The following is a 17,810-nucleotide window of genomic DNA, read 5'->3' on the forward strand; positions in this document are numbered from 1 at the left end:
AAATGCTATTCAATACTCACGCGTATATGTATCCAATGAGCTACAATTAAGGTAGTTCCATCCTCATGCAAGGTGAAGATAACGAACAGTGATCAATCTCATAATTCCTACAAGTAATACAAAATAGAAAGTATGTGACTTATCAATATTAATGGTTAAAAGTGGAGAAACTTTATTAATTTCCAGTTGATATAGTTTAATTCAATTGATAACCAAAGAAAATGTATATGTTACCATTTTTTGAAGATGTCAGACATACAAAAACAGAAATATATATCAACATCAAGAAATCACAGATTTTCGTTAACCAGAATAATAAAAATAGATAAAAACTTGTTGAAATGACAACATTTGAATATCAAGTTTTAAAAAACTGCTAATTCATAAATATGTATAGATTAACTGTGCATATTAGGGAAACCAATGTATAATATACATCCAGTAGAGGAAATTCCAGCATAGGAGTTATTGCCCTTGACAACATTTTTTTAATCATAAATAATTAATTATCTATGGAAAATATAATTTTTTTCAATATTATTAGTTTACCAGATATTTTATTATATCCAGAGAATAACATTCCTCAGAAAGATATATTTCTATCATCTGTAAAGTTTAATTTATTAAGATTTTTGCAACAACATATGATATCACATGAGGATCAATCAACCTTAAATATAAATTTATCATTGTCTCTTACTGTTTTTAGAAGAAATGTGGAAATATTTATAATTGCTGTCGTTTTTTTAAAATACATTTTATATATACATGTGTATGTGTGTGTAAAAATATATCTATACATTTTCGTTAACCACCACCCCATCTTTTATTCCCTCGTGCATTACATATACCTATTCTGTACCATAATATATCACTTACATACTTGTCTTAAATGAACATGAACACGATTTGAGCTGAAAATTTTCAAATTTTATGTTTTGATTTTTAATGTTAGAATGCTTAACTAAGGTATTACTAATGATCAGCAAACATTTGATTGTCAGTACTCATTGTACATGAGAGATACAGAGTTCACAAGTCCTTGTAATGTAAAAAAGGCTCGTGTCTTTGTTTTGTTTACATAGGTTTTATATACCAGTAAAAGTGTCGTTTAAAGAAGTTTTTTTTTCAATCTGTAAGTGAATTCTAAATACAATGAAATATTGTCTAGTGTTTGGCACATCTCATTTTGTTTTAAACACGCTATTTTCTATTAAACAGTTTAATGTAAACAAAAACATGACACGAGCCTTGTTTGCATAACAAAGGATTGCAAGTGCTGTATCTCACTTATAACTTAACAACTGATATTCAAATGTTGGTTGACCATTGGAGATACTTTAATGAAGCATTGTAAACAATAAAAATGCGAAAATAAAATTAGAAAATTTTCATCTCAAATCATGTCCATGCACCTTTATATATCAATTTGTTATACGTTGTATATGTTCACGGATAATATCTATATGTGCTTATCTTTGATTGTACGTATCACTATTTGCATATTGTTTGCATTTCAGAAGTCCCCGGGAAATAACAAAGCATCGTAATAATAGTGCTACTTTCTCTACATAAAACATTATTAGTAGCATTCTTATTCTTATTATTATTATTACTACATTTTATCATTATTCAAATTTTCATCAACGAAGTATAAATAGATAATGTGCTTACAAGTTTTTATGATTTCCGTAGTTATAAATATGAATGTAAATCATTGAAATATTTAAACATTTAATTTTTTTAAAATCGCAAATAGCTTTTTCGAATAAAAAAAAGGAAAAGGTGTTCATCTCTAAAACACAATAGAGTATGTTCTGGTAATTCCGAGAAAATTCACTTCCGTTTTAATCACTTGTTCCTACGATTTAAAATAAGTAATGAAAAAATGACTGATATATTTTGACAGAGAAGGTCTTTCGAGCCTAACATATGGGTTTTTTGTGGTTGAAAATGCTGAATTTCGCCATGCTCAACAAAATAGAAGTCAAGCTCAAAGTCGGGGAATTCCGGACAAGTATCGCATTAATCCGGGCACCATTGGTATGCCATGTAAAACTATATTTCCCCTACCTTAAAAAAAACGTTAAGAAGAAGGTTTCCATAGTTAAAACCCTTTTTCTCTTAATCATTAATGAATTTTTATTTCTAATTTCCTATGTGATGGGTTAACCGGACCTGTAATCCTCTTATATATCATCAGCTATGCAATTATCATTGAAATTGGAGTAAAATTTACTAAGTTTTATCATTATAGTTGCTTTTCCTGAAGTTGATTTATTCTTTTATCCTTTTTACGGATTAGGCTTTCTTTTCAATTGACTTCCTATTAATTAAGAGCCAAGACGAAATTGATTTCTGTCCGTGTTTTGACAGTTTCCAATTAATCACCTATGTGGATGAATAATGTGTAATGAATAAGGTGTCTAAAATATTTTTTGAAAATACATTTCAGTTGATTTTTAACACTTTCAGTCGAAAATGTAAATATTGCCTAAAGCACAGTACATTTTGACGTAAAAAATCACAACAACTTGGCAACGATTCAAAACACAATCTCGCCAGATTTTCGACGCCATTTTTATTTTTACAGCGATTTAATTCCCACTTTGCAACTGTTAATAATATTTTCTATTAGTTTTGGTACAATGACACCCCTTATTAGTAAAACTTAATAAGATAAAATCATTTGAGTACAAAACAATTAAAATATAGATCATTTCAAAACTCAATACTTAACTACGTGTTTGTTAATTCTAATTTAGAAAGTATCAATTTAATCAAGTATAATATTAGTATTCTTCACACGTGGTCGAAAAGAAAAAGAATGGTGTAAGTAAGTTTTTACATCGAGTTCATCGACAGTAAAAATGGGATTAAGGACCTACCAAACTAGATATATACGGCTGTCTCATTTTTATTTCACTAAAGGGTAGATACATATGCAGAGATCCACGATTCGTTTTGGTGTGCTAATAAGACAGGCATTTGGTCAGCACTCAATTCATTTTGGAAAGAAATGTTTAAAACGACATGCTGTCTTTTGAAACTATTTTCATTTATGTCTCTAAAACCGTCATTTTGATGCATATTGAATTGTTTTTATAATTGTTTGCTTCATCTCGTTCAAATAATATCGCAGTATTAGAATCTAACATAAAAATTGGAGCATTTATACCCTTATGTTTGGCGCGGCACCATGTTCCAGTTTCGAACACCAAGTAAATCCAGCATTCTACCAATTTTCTACTGCAACCGCTTGCATAAGTGTATTAATATATTCATGGGATACATTCTGTTATATTTTATCATTGCAAAACGTTTTGAATTAATTCAGATTGTTTGATATTGAATTGTGAGTTCTAATAATGTTGTATATACACCAATGTTCCATATCATATTGATACGTGTTCTAAGAAGATTTTTGTACATTTCTTTGTTTTGTTTTTTTGTAGAATGTGAGAATGGGTTATATGGATACAAATGTAACAAATCATGTGGACATTGTTTACTTCCGGAACAGTGTGATAACATCAACGGAATATGCATGGGTGGATGTAAAAGTGGTTTTCAGGGAATGTTCTGTACTGAGGGTGAGTTTACGAGACTTGTGACCATAAAAAGGAATATGCATGTAATATTCCCTTTGATATAAAAGGGTTTTTTTTCAACAAAATATGTGTACAAATCTACAGACCATAGATTTCTAAATCTTACCATATGAGAAAATATGTTTCTGTTTTTAAAGTCGCGCATTTGAAAGGTACCTACAAGGAAGTTTACTCTTCAACACAATTAATTTCTTAAAGCAGTATAGGCCTTTCCGAAAATGTGAGTTATAACTCTCTGTATTCTAACATTTAGTGTGAATATGACAACTTCTGGGTAGTAACACGATCAGACTGCGGAATATCTGAAGTGTTATGTTGAGTATGGATGCTGTTCAAAATCGAAAACTGTTGAAATCATTTCTATGAGAGTGTAAGAAAATGTTAATGGACATTGATCGATTCGGGGATGTAATGTTTCGGGAGGGGAGTGGGGTTGAGGAGGAGGTTAAAAATCAAATTGGAAAAGAGACATAATTTAGTTGTCTCCATTAACAACTGGCATAATTTTTTTTTGCATGAAATCAGAAGTTAACAGAACTACCGATTCTCAAAAGATGACGGCCACTCATCAGCTCAAAGCTCGGATTTTTACGACGATCGACACGTGTATGGATTTTGCATATCATGATACCCACCCCCCCCCCTCCAACTACCCCTCCCCCTAATATATAAAGTAGGAAATTAACGCTCTCATTGTTTTATCAAGGATAACATTATTCCATCACTACCAAATGACTCTTTCAAAAATAAACCAGATTGCAAAGTTTGAGTAACATTTTCTTCAAAATATAACTGCATGGAAATTATTTTTACATATGCAGATGAGATTGGTTATCTCAACTGATCTATTTATAAAGCAGTAAAATAGGTAATTAAATCAAAATAGGATTCCATTTGTTCAATATCTCGATTGATATAAATTATTTTTCATACTTTTGGCCCGGGAGGGGGGGGGGGTACGTGCCACTCTCAGATGTACTCTTGGGGGATAATTAAGTTTGATCTCCCAATATAATGCTTTTTACGTCTTTGTATCTTTCCTCTTTTCCTCTTTTATTCGTTTTAGCGCCCCTGAGATGTTTGATTATATGTAGGCACGTATCATATCATAACGGAAATTGCAATGCTAGATTTAGTGTCCCCTTCCTTTTGCCACAAACTTACAAAATAATATGAGTAAAACTTCCAATATTTTACGCAGAATAGCTGTATTTACGAGTACATGCTCTTGTATTACTATGAATTCAGGCAGTTTATTTTATTTTCAAAACATAGCGTAAATGTCAGTTTAGAGATGGTTTGTGACGATCAATTTCCTCATGGTTAAATTTGCCTCTCATTTCCAAGTTGCCTACAGGCTGGATTAAATTTTACTCGCCAATCGAAAGAGGTGGACATTTCCAGAATCCAGAAGTGTCAGTCCTACATACCTAAACGTACATCGTGTCAGAACTTTTAACGCTGAATGTGCTACATTGATATTGAACAATCAACCTCTGATATTTTGTTGTAAATCTGACTACGTGAGAACTCGGAGTTCAGAGTAAAGATCCTGTTGAAATTTATGCAATATATGATAAAAAGTAGGTCTACATTAAACACGTGAAATCCTAGAAGAGGGTAGTTAGATTAATCTGTGTCTCAGGACAGGCCCTCGGTATGAAATTACATCACTTTAACGATAGTACATTCTATCGGGGGGGGGGGGGGTCTTCCCCTATTTACAACATAAATTTTCTATCATTTTTACATGCAAAGTTGGTTGGTTTCACGTGTATGAGGGAAACCTATGCATTGTGGGTTGTTGTTTTTTTATCAACGTGAACGTATTTGTTGGCGTGATTACTGTAAAATTATACAGCAATATCTTTACAGCCTTCTACGCTGTTGATAATGACGCTTCTCCTCGAATATACTACCCGGAAGTCTTAAACTATTGTTACGCAAGCTCACTACGTTACGGATCAAGAATAGATAACTCATGTTTTTGGATTGGGCTATAACTTCAGCAATAACAATGCGAACCAGCATGTGTTGAAAAAAATGTTGATAAAATTTAAAAACGTATGGCTTATGTAAATGAATTGGCAAAATGATATGATTGACTTGCTAAACATTGACCATCGATATGAATCCTTATTTTTCATTCCATATAAAAGAACACAATGTAAATAGTATTTACACTATATATAATTTATGAATGATTTAGTGAATTATCAATGTATTCCATGTCTATTTTAAGTTGATGCTACGAACAGACCATCTTTAGAACAGTTAAAAGAAGAAAACTTAAAACTGGACAATGTGCGATTGAGATATGAAATAGAAAAGCTGAAAACAGAAAACGAAATCATGGCCATCCAGAAAGAGTTCTTGTTATTAAAGAAGTCGAAATTAGAATGTGAAATTCAGGCAAACCCCCATCTCGACTGTCATGGAAAACAATAAAGAATAAAAATACCCTGCCCTTCTTCTGTATATACACATATGCTTGTATTGTAATTTGTTAGAAAATAGTTGTCCAGGTACATAGTATTAAAATATATATGATATGAATTTTATTTCTGATAGGTCATTTTGAATTACATTAAATATTAAAACGTGTTTACATACAAACCAAATATTCAGCTTGATTAGTTATCTTCATTTAATAGGAAGTTTTGCTTTTTGGGATTCCTACTGTCTGTACATATAATAACATTATGTATTCAGTTAATATGTGAAGTTTTAATTAAAGTGTTGTATAGATAATTTTCATCCTTTTCGTTTTGTTTATATAATAAAGATAAAAAGAACGCACTTCATAATTATACAAATACATTGTTACATTTTAATTCTTTATTTTCTAATTCTTTATTTTCATTTCATTCATAAATAACAGGTTCTCAATAAACTGACATATCTTACTATTTACGACGAATATATTCTTACTTTACAGTATTATTATTTATGTATTCAGTACTGCGGTGTACAAAGTATATTTCCGTTTATTATAGGTTGTGTGCATGCATTTATCGGGGAGTGAAGGAATGCGTTTGATCCCTTGATTTTGTAGAACAATTAACACCATGTCAATGGCGAGTTGCGAGCAAACATAAATTACAAACAGCGCGGCACTAACTGGTATTCTGTTAATTAGTTTCTGTAATAAGATATTTTATCAGTTCCTAGTTTCCGCAGTACGACGGTTTGTAAGTGGATTTTAACAGAAAGTACGCATACGTTTTATCCTCAGTTTTTAAGTCAATATGAATGTAGCGGTTGATATAAGTTCGGTAATATCTATATTTCTTAGTCTTCCGTTATATCCGTTTGCTTTTTCATTACAAGTGTAAAAATAAAAATTGCGGGTTGGACATCGTTCATTCACTGTAATCACCAACACAACACTTGTCGCGAGAGTAACAGCGCAGGTTTCGTGTCAGTAGAGCGCCGTTTTCTGTTTGTTTGTTTTTTTAAATGAATTTTCCTGTTTTCTTTAATTGGGCGGGGATAACGATCTCGGTCTAGAGAAATTAAGTTGAAAAATGCGGTGTTTACATTTTGATGAATCAATTGCAATTTTCTAGTCATTCTGTAACTCTAAGAAAATTATACCTGTTCATTTTAATATTCAATAGCGTTTGTTTTCCTAATTTTCTCTCTTTGGCGCATACATATGTATATAAATACGTTTCATATGTTCCATGTATTATTCCATGGTGTGAATGAAATAAGCTAAACTAAACTTATATTCTCATCATTCGATGCTTTTACAATTAAGTGGGGTAGTTACCCAATGAAGAGGTGAAGGTAACGAACAGTGATCAATCTCAATAACCCCATAAAGATTATAAAAATAAGAGTAGGGAAAACACGGACCTCTAAATACACCACAGGTGTCTAGGAGGAGTAAGCATCCCTTGTTAACCGTCATCCCACGTGAACCCTATATCTTTATCTTTATGACACACAGATAACATATTATACAACTAATTTATATAACACTGTAGGAACCTAAGCATTTATATCTTTTCTAAAACTCTCTCATTTAAAAGTTTAGATGAGTCAACGATCCATTCCCCTTTCCAGAATTGATGAATATCACAATACTGCAGTGTATAGTGTTGTCGATTTTTATAACTTTCGCATTTCTATAAAATGCATTGTGAAAGCTGGATGCAAATGTCCATGATTCTAGGTGGTAATTGCTATGTACCAGTTAATCATAAAACATATTTCCATCAGCTAGCTAGGCAGTTCAGTGTCTGCATATTTGTAAGTGTTCTTCGGACGGACGGATGGACAGCGCCACACCGTTTATATCCCATCTAACGACGTGCGTATCTATACAAAGGCTCTTCCAAATGCTATTTATATCCGTCCTCAATACATATGCATGGGGTAAACAAAATAATCAGATACAAGCGAAACAGTTGTTTCTTGTTTGTATCAACATTTTTTCCTCTCCTCGGTTGATCGATGTTTCATGTCGGATCACTGTGCGCTGATAATTGTTTAAAATGAATATGATCCTGATCTTCCTTTTATCATATGCGGTCGTTTCCAAAGTCACATCATATGGTGAGTAATTTAATATCTTTTGCAATCCATGTTTCAGGTACATGTAACTCTGTCAGTGAGATAATACTTTGATTTAAAGAGGAAATTCTTAAACTCGTCTTACATATGGAAGACAGATATGTTTTCAATATATATAATATGATCCTGTCAATCGCGACCAGATGAAGTCTTCTTCAGTTTGGTGTCACTGTTAATTCAATGGAAAAATAACATAGAGAAAATCCGAAGGCTAAGACAAAACATATCATCACAATTTCTACACGTAACTGTTCGGCCAAATAAGAAATTGACATACATTTAATCCATTCTCCGATCATTTAGGGGGTCTCTACATTATGGCTATTTTCAGCTCTGTCTACATATTCACGAATTAAAGAAATATAGATAGTGACCTATGATCTTAGTTCCATTACAAATACTGAACCAACGAATGAATGGTGTTTGGATGCGATATCTTAGGCAAAATAAAGTATCACAACAAAAAAGTTGTTAAAATGGCGGACAGAAATCACTGTGGTCTTAATGTGTATATAGTCTAAGATAGAGTTTTAAACAACAGTTCAGAAGAAGAATCTATTACACATTCTGCAAGAGTTAAAAATAGAACGATGTCGACAAGGCAGAGAAAGCGTAAACGATACACCATGGGATTAGAGTGTATACAAAAGTAAACATAACAAAATGTAAATTAATTTCCATCAACATTTGGCATAATAAGTTTTGCACTTTTCATTTTATACAGGTTGTTTTTAGATAAATGCAAAACTAATTATGGTACACGCATATAAGAAACAAAATGCATATTCACAGAACGTTCGCGTGTGCCGCTGTGTAGATAAGCCAACACTATCTCGATTTAAAGTACAAAGTGCTTGACGAGGAACTTAACTGAATATTATGCAATTTGTTGACGATAACATTTGTTTAAGTACGTCTGTACGTGTGTATGGTGTATGCATAAAGAGGATGGATATATCGAGAAGGAGTGTGACTAATGTTGGGATGCTACTTTTTTTTCCTATTTATAAAAGGGGTCTTAAAGCTGTACATATGACCTGTAATTTCTTCCTCCAAATCCTATATATTGAAATATATCAATGTAACTGAATTGGATTGATTTTTATTTACTAAATAAAGTGCATGAAAACAATTGAGTTGAAAGGAAAATATGGAAAGATTATGAAAGAAATAATTGTTCGAACACCATCTTTTCGATGGTTGATTTTCTAAACCCGTACACATACACGAAAAACGTGGGGTCAATTTGAGGTGGTGGAAGTTAGCTGACGGATTAAAAACATTCTTATTTGAATGCATGCAATATCAAGTACATCTCGTTCTTACTAACGTAATCTTGCTTCTTGATGTTTGACTATTGACGCTGACTAGGGGAAGTATATATTAAAGACATCCTCCAATCACGATTTTTAAATAGCATTATAACATCTGTACAAAATCACATCAAAATCATTTCAAAATACACAATTACAAGCATGGTTAGATATGAAATGTTTCCCAATTTACCGGCATTTCTCAAACATTAACTATACTAGTCGCTGTGGCTCAGTGTTTAGAGGGTTCGTTGTGGCTCAGTGTTCAGAGGATTTGTTGTGGCTCAGTGGTTAAACGGTTCGTTGTTGCTCAGTATTTAAAGAGTTCGTTGTGGCTCAGCGTTCAGAGGATTTTTTGTGGCTCAGTGGTTAAATGGTTTGTTGTTGCTCAGTATTTAAAGAGTTCGTTGTGGCTCAGTGTTCAGAGGATTTTTTGTGGCTCAGTGGTTAAATGGTTCGTTGTTGCTCAGTCGTTAAAGGGTTTGTTGTGGCTCAGTTTTCAGAGGGTTCGTTGTGGCTTAGTAGTTAAACAGTTTGTTGTGACTCAGTGTTTAGAGGGATCGTTGTGACTCAGTGATTAGTGGTTCGTTGTTGCTCAGTAGTTAAAGCGTTCGTTGTGACTCAGTGTATAGAGGATTCGTTGTGGCTCAGTAGCTAAAGGGTTTGTTGTGACTTGGTGTTTAGAGGGATCGTTGTGGCTCAGTGGTTAGTGGTTCGTTCTGGCTCAGTGGTTAGTGGATTCGTTGTAACTCAGTGGTAAGAGGGTTTGTTCTCGTTCAGTGGTTTGAGGGTTTGTTGTGGCTCATTGGTTAGATGGTTTGTTGTGGCTAAGTGGTAATGAGGGATCTTTATCGTGCCACACCTGCTGTGATACAGAGCCTCGGTTTTTGCGGTGTACGGGCTGAGGGTTTTTAAAGGCGAGGGAATTCTTTGATTTTCACTGTTGATATCCATTCATCAATACAATTACACATAAAGATCAATATTTTTCTTTCTACCATTTATTTCCCCCCAGATTATTTTCAGAATGCATGCATTTTTTAAAAAGATGGCGTTTGATGACACCCCCCCCCCAAAAAAAAAGAATCCTGACTTTTTACATTGTCATTATAATACTGTAGCGCATTTATATAGTGTCGTATCTTAATCTCATGCTGAGCTAGTTTACCCGAATTCACCAGTGTCATGAACATGCGTACAAATTATCAACTTATTCTCTGAATGCAGTTTTGTAAGACTTTTTAATGGGGAAAATCTTACAATAATAGGTAATTGTGTCATAATAGGCCTACATGTGTGATTTTATCATTAAGAGAAGTTAGTAAAACCTCACATCACCGACTGACAGAGTACTGTTGCAGACGCAGATATCCGTCACGTCATCACTAATTGCTTTTTGTTTTTTGTTTTTTTCTCACTATTTTCATTTTTTGAAAATCCTAACTTGCAATCCCGCTGCATGCATTATCTGACATGTACATTACACAGGGCCGTGTTACAAACGGATGCGCGGATCCAACAATATATTTTAGTGAAGAATCGATTTAATACTTGTACCGCATGCATTTATAAGATGCCCGAACCGCCGCGATGATGTAGAGGTACAGCATTTGCCCCGCAAGCGAAAGGTCAGGGTTCAAAACACGGTCGCGATTTGAAGCCCTTCACCGATCTTGGTGACGTCTCCATACTATGACTGGAAAATTCTCGAGAGGGACGTTAAACAAGATACAGTCAATCAATGAATATAAGCATGCCCAAGTGCTTACATAAGCATAATAACATAAAATCGTATCTAAATCACAATTGTTATACAATATATGTTTAGAATTCATGATCATAGGTCTAATACACAGACAATCATGCTAAACGGTGTTTATTTTCATGGTCCAGAGGCATGCTCCAATACGAAACTTGGATTATTGAGATTTTTTTTCATTATTTTTGTGGAAACAACGTCATAATAACAGGTGAATGTGACACCATTGATAGAAGATTTCCCGGACATATGCCTATATTTAGAACAACTAAATGGCCAAGAGTAACAATAATAATAATTATAGTAATGTCAAGTTTATTGACTGAATTTAAATATCATGTGAATGTGGGGCCGTTTTTCGCCCTTAGAGCCCCTAGCTCAAGCAATGTTCTTAGATGTGTAAAGCGTTTTAGTTATATCTATAGTACATGCATATTTCATTGTGCTCATTTATATATTTTGTCTTCACTATTATATTTGTAACACTGTGTTAAATGTGTCATTGCAACATTGTGAAGTGTGGCAGTAGTAGTTCATCTGATATAATGTAATGCTGTAATGATTATTGGTATACATGCATATTGTTTAAGAATGTACATTCCTCTCCCGGGGCCCTTAATGACACACACTTAAAATGGCGTTATCTCCCCCTCTATCCAAGCTATACTTCTATGTACTGCTGTCCTTGCCTCTTTATAATTAGCGTAAGTAATCATTTTCTCAGACATTCAATCACATCATTTTTACATATACAATTGTACCCTTGGGAAATTAAAATCTAATGATATTTTACGTTTGTGAATCTATAAATATAGCATCATCCTGCAGTTGTTGTGCCTATCAGTTCTACACAGATTGATAACGTAGATTAATCACAGTGGGCTAGTCGGTGGTTGTGTCAATGTGCTTGATATTTCAGGTCAAATGTTGAAATTAAATCTCAGATTCTGAACATCTTACCTGTTGCTGTGTAAACAGGCTAATATGTGATTTCTTAGTTCCTAAAAAAATTTTACTATGTAAGTACATGTATCATGACTGTTTTTGCTGTCGTCACAGATCATTCATATTAATTATTGTAAAAATACATAATTATATTAAATCTTTATTTGATAAAAAAAAAAAGCATCAGATATAGTATAAACACATTGACAAAAGTAATATTTCTTGTTTTAGAATTAAATAAGTGTCGGAATCTGTAAATGCTGTACATTATTGTGTCAAAAGAAATATGACACATGTAGAGTATGTATGTGGAATGATCAGTTCTGAGGTACATGTAACTTGTGTACGATTTATACCATGAAACCAAATACAACTGTGTTTTCAAAACTGTTTTATAATTGCATTATTGCAGGAATTAGTAACCTAAATATATATGTTCTAAGATTCTTCATGATGGATACGTACATACATGTATATATAATATGCAACCTGTAGGAATATTGCGCCCAAATTACAATAGACAATCTGTAACTGACGTAATTTTTCACTATGGCTAACTTAGAACAAATGATCACGTGTCATATACACATTTGCATAGCATGCTATCCAAATATAGAAATAAAATTCAAGATGCTGTCTGTAGAACACCATTATGTAACGAACAAACGTATAACAAAATGTAAGATGATATTAAAGTGGATAGGTCACATGTTGAGTACATACATATATTACATAATGTAAAACTTATACGGTACCAATTTTGATGCACCAGATGCGCATTTCGACAAATTATGTCTCTTCAGTGATGCTCAACCGAAATGTTTGAAATCATTTAAGACATTTCTGTACAAAAACCACCATGTTCTTTAAATATATCCTTGGAGTTCGCTTCTTAACAAACAGTTGTTAAAACAGTAGTATTAAAGATGCCTCTTAACAAACAGTTGTTAAGATACATCCCTTAACAAACGATTGTTAGGATATGACCCTTAACAAACAATTATATTTTTGGCACAAAAACATTAGGTTGTGCAAATGAGTTGCTAAGACTTCCTTAACAATCAACTGTTAAGACCTTCCTATACAAAGATAATGTGTTCATTGTAATGTTTTTGAGTTTTCTTAACAAACAGTTAAAATTAGCTTCTTAAGGGTGTACTCTCGTGGTACTTTTACCGCGAGTGAGTTTCCATAGTTTTTAAAGTCGTAACTATGGGGGTGCGTGTGTTTTATTTCGTTTGCACAAAAAAAGAACATTAATATCTGTTTTTATTTGTAAGTAATGTTAATAAACTAACAAAAATTAATTAAAATATGACTTTTTTTTTACTTATTTTTTATATTGTACTACATTCATGATGACGTTACGATTGTGCACAAACTCGAGCTCAAAGTGCAGTCCAGAAACATACATGGGTGATTCGTTAGAAGTAAAACGGCAGTTATAGATCAGTCTGAATCCGAAATTCTCGCAAGTGAGTGGCAGACAGAGAAAATTACAGACAAGCAGGCACAACCACGCACATGGTGACACATGGTGACACACTACAGACTGTACATAGTGTCAGACGAGAGGGGAAAATGGAAGGATGTTAGCGATGTAGTACCCGAATCAGAGGCTGCTGATATAGTATTGAATGAATTTGTAAGTTTTTCAATATACAAGATTTTTTTTATGAAAATAAAATCTACAAACTATGTAGATCTGTATCTAAATTGATATGCGATCTTCCCGATCCCGCCTAGTCGGTCATGAGCGAATATCTCTCCTAACGTTCAATGTATCATTATTGAAGCATCATTTTGATTAAAAAGTGTAATCTATATCACTGTTTTAAAAAATCGCCAAATTATACAGCGAATTATTCATTAAAAAGAGTTCAAAGGGGAAAGGGAGTTTTTCCCGTCTAGAGAATTATGGTGCGCCATTCGTGTACAAATTAGTTAAAACAAACGATAATTTTGTTGACTATATATACATGTATATATATGTTTCTTTTGGGCTACTAAATCGATAATTTCTTTCTAATCAAAATTGTATTCTAATTATTCTTTCAAAGTGTAATTGTCAAAAAGTTTTGATAATGTTAAAATTTGTTTACAGGGTATTGAAAATGCACATTTAAAAAACTCCTGATTAGAATTTCAGCATATATTTCACAAGCAGTCATTTATGCACTAACAAATTCATATATAACATTTTGAATAAGAAATTCTTTTAGAATAACAATTTGTTGAGCAAGGCATTAAAACATAATCCCTGGCTAGACAAAAGATGGAGTTAGTTGAAGTTGGTGTATTAGCAGCCTGGTGGTAAACATAATAGTATATTCTGTTCTATTGTTAAGTATTTACAGTATTGATAGAAATTGAGTTCCAATGTTTGCTTTTTAGTTACATCCATTTGGTAATCACAGTTAGAGGGATGAGTTGTGCTATCATCATATGAAGAACCATACCAGGAAGTGCAGATTTCTTCCTCATGGTCACATGGAAAATGACTGTTAAAACTAGTTTCCGGATAATAACTCAAGTACTTTACATTCTATTTAAACCAAATTTGGACATATGGATACATACAAAGACGGGAAGATGCCTATCAATTTTGGGGTCAGAAGGTCAAAGATCAAGGTCACAGCGCATGGAAATTAGAAACTGTTGATGCGGGAGCATAGGTTTTACACATTCTTTATTTATAAATAAATTAGTATTATATATATGCATATATTTATGTTTTCTGGTTATTTATCATATAATGAAATAAATATATAGAATTTGTAAATATTAATTGAAAAATACACATTTTATAACAAATAGTATATTATCATTGTTTAGAATGTATGTCAGTGTAAGAGGGGGGGGGGGGCACAAAATGGTTCTAATCTGTGTTCCAATGCAAACTACCCCACACATTTTTTTTCATTCAAATTAAGCAAAAATATGATTCAAATCTACAGTAGTACTTTCAGAAAAAGTTTGATACAGATATTCTCCCTAGGTTGAATTGTTTTGATGAAATTGGTCTTCACATGTGTGTGATATTTGATAAAATAATGTTACTTTATACTTGATTTTTTGCAGAATTGGTGATATGTTTTATATAAAAGTTATTGAAATAATCAATTATGCTTAATTTTCATAAAATAAAAGAAATCCATGATTATTATGTCCTTAATATTTGTTTGATAGTGTGTTTCTTGTGAAAATTGGTGATTTTCATGAAAAATTAAGTTTTAGCAAAGGGGCAACTTTGAGGGGCTGTAATTCTTTGAAGTCCACACTAACATACTCTTTTTTATGTTTTAAATGTCTTTGGATAAAGATGTATCAGTTAAAATGGTTTATCAAAAAAGTTTGATACTTCTGAAAAAATTCAAACCAGGAGAGAACATCCTTAACAACCACACAAGGGTTTTGATCAAGTGGAATGTGTTCAATTAAGGCGCCATGATTTACCAAGTACCAGGTATCTCCACGAAGATATCCAGTGTACATACATGCATACAACATTTTTTAAAATGTCGGATTTTATATTGACGTGTATATCATCAGTTTTATTATATCTGTCTCAAACTGATGACACAGGGATTGAACTATTTCTAAATCATCCTGTCATGGGCCCTAAGTCGTTCTGTAATAATACTGCGGGTGCCACCGGTCGACAAGTGATGCTTTCTCCTCCTGGGAACCTGATCCCACATCTGATGTGTCCAGGGGTCTGTGTTTGCCCGCACGGACCACTGTATTTTGAATTGCGTATAGGAGTTATGAGACTGATGGTGTTCGTTATCTTCACCTTTCATGACTGAAAAATAATGACTAACTTATTACAAAAAGGAAGTCATTAAGTATGGTTCCACGTAAAAATCAGGCAAAATAGCATTTTCGTGATAAGTCAATGTTTACGAAATGAACCCAAACGTAGCATACTAACTCGCCGTAATATGTTTAGCAAATACACAATGTAGTTTTGATTGATATCGCCTTGTTCCATAATTATGGACAGATAATTATGAATATGGAGAATTCACGCTTTGTGCAAATCTATACAAAACACTACTTATAATCCCATAGTAATCTTAAAACAGCAAAGCGAGTTTGAAAATATATCATTACACAACATTGAACAAATAGAAAAGACATGCTCTGAAATAAATATTTTCTTTGAAAGTTTCAATATAACATTTAAAAACCCCTCTGAATGTTTCGATTTTACTGAATTGCGGTTATCTTTCTTGAATTTAACCTCGATGATCGCTAGGGGCGCTGCGTTGTGAACCACAAGTGCGTGGAATATATCCAAAACTTAATGCCGTGTAGGACAATATTCGACGGAGTGTGATCTACCCTCAAGCCTTATCTAAAGGAAACTAATATATTTACCTTCGGAGAGTGTCAGAAATACATTGATGCATATGGCGTCACTGAAGATAGACCGTGTGTGGAGCAGCCGACAACGAAGACCAGCAACATATCTTATGGCATGTCACCAATTCTGCGCATTCTGGTAATTTTAAATGCTGTGATTTGCATACTTAATAAGTCAAAATTCGCAATATTTATTTATACTAGCATAAAAATCATAACGAATGTTGTATTATGTAATGTAGCATTGTATGAGACGATTGTGTACAGATGACACCCCCTCCCTTGTTTCAAAAAGTCTCATACTTTCAACAGTTACGCTATGATATAGTTTAGGCCTAATCGACGACATGTTTCATTTGTAATGGTCTGCAATAATAGCAGACATCTACGTATATTCCACACAAACGCTTCCTGTCTCAGATAAAAATGTAGATTATGCCTGAGGATCAGTAGGAGTAGGTATAATCTCAAACGAGTGTAGTTTTATGTACTACATGTAGATTTCAGTTGAATTTGCATATACCAATGTGAGACATAATATGACTTTGTGAGATGCAATGTTTAATATATAATATAATCCTTCATTTATGCAAATCACTGATAACTGGATTAGCATGCCGGGGGTACCGGGTTCAAATCTCAGATACAATGCTTTTTTCCCCTTCAATTTATTTTATATACACATAATTTTTTCCCTCAATGTATTGCATTGGTTGCATTGGTTGACATATCTGTTTACCATGTTTCCAAAAGAATTGCTCTCTGGTTGATAGTACTGCTGACACTGAGTACTCCAAGGAGAGCCTCCCCCTTCTATTAAAAGACGTGGAGGGGGCCCCGGTCTGGCAGACACACGTGGACCCCGATTTACATGAGTGGTATTCTTTCCCCAATAAACATATTAACACCTGAGGGTTTATTCTTTCCCCAATAAACATATTAACACCTGAGGGTTTATTTTTCACCCAATTAACCACACATGCCCTCCGTCTTGATTGACAGATGGGGAAAACACAGGCCAGAAATGTCCCAAAATGCCCCCCAGACCCGTCACAAACATTCCGCCACTTTCCTATGGCAACAACGTCGTTTAGATGCGGCCATCTCCTGTAGGTAATTAGGCAGAAATGTTTTGGCAAGAACTATTTGCATCAATTTCCCCAAGGGGATTTAAGATCCACAGGTTCACAATGAGCGCCACAGGCGCCAAGGAGTTTGTGAATGGTGTAATAA

At 33.4% G+C, this 17,810-nt stretch overlaps 1 protein-coding gene and 1 long non-coding RNA gene across 6 annotated transcripts in view; both read left to right on the top strand.

Annotated features, from left to right (window-relative positions):
- Window positions 1-17,810, top strand: part of LOC125661673 (multiple epidermal growth factor-like domains protein 11) — a 225,296-nt gene that overhangs the window by 158,116 nt on the left and 49,370 nt on the right. The window contains exon 1 of one of the 5 annotated variants that reach the window (XM_056146129.1): window positions 8,005-8,174. The exons of 3 other annotated variants lie outside the window; for them this stretch is intronic. In XM_056146129.1, coding sequence (XP_056002104.1) covers window positions 8,114-8,174 — 61 coding nt within the window. In that variant the 5' untranslated portion in view covers window positions 8,005-8,113. Of the gene's footprint in view, window positions 1-8,004; window positions 8,175-17,810 lie in introns of those variants that run through there. One more of the 5 variants, XM_056146126.1, reaches the window with a different exon arrangement.
- On the top strand, window positions 12,197-14,942 carry LOC130049068 (uncharacterized). The gene is made up of 2 exons (XR_008797583.1): window positions 12,197-13,854; window positions 14,604-14,942. It is a non-coding gene; the product is annotated as an uncharacterized LOC130049068 (long non-coding RNA).

The sequence above is a fragment of the Ostrea edulis genome, chromosome 8, assembly GCF_947568905.1.
Source record: "Ostrea edulis chromosome 8, xbOstEdul1.1, whole genome shotgun sequence".
NCBI lineage: Eukaryota > Metazoa > Mollusca > Bivalvia > Ostreida > Ostreidae > Ostrea > Ostrea edulis.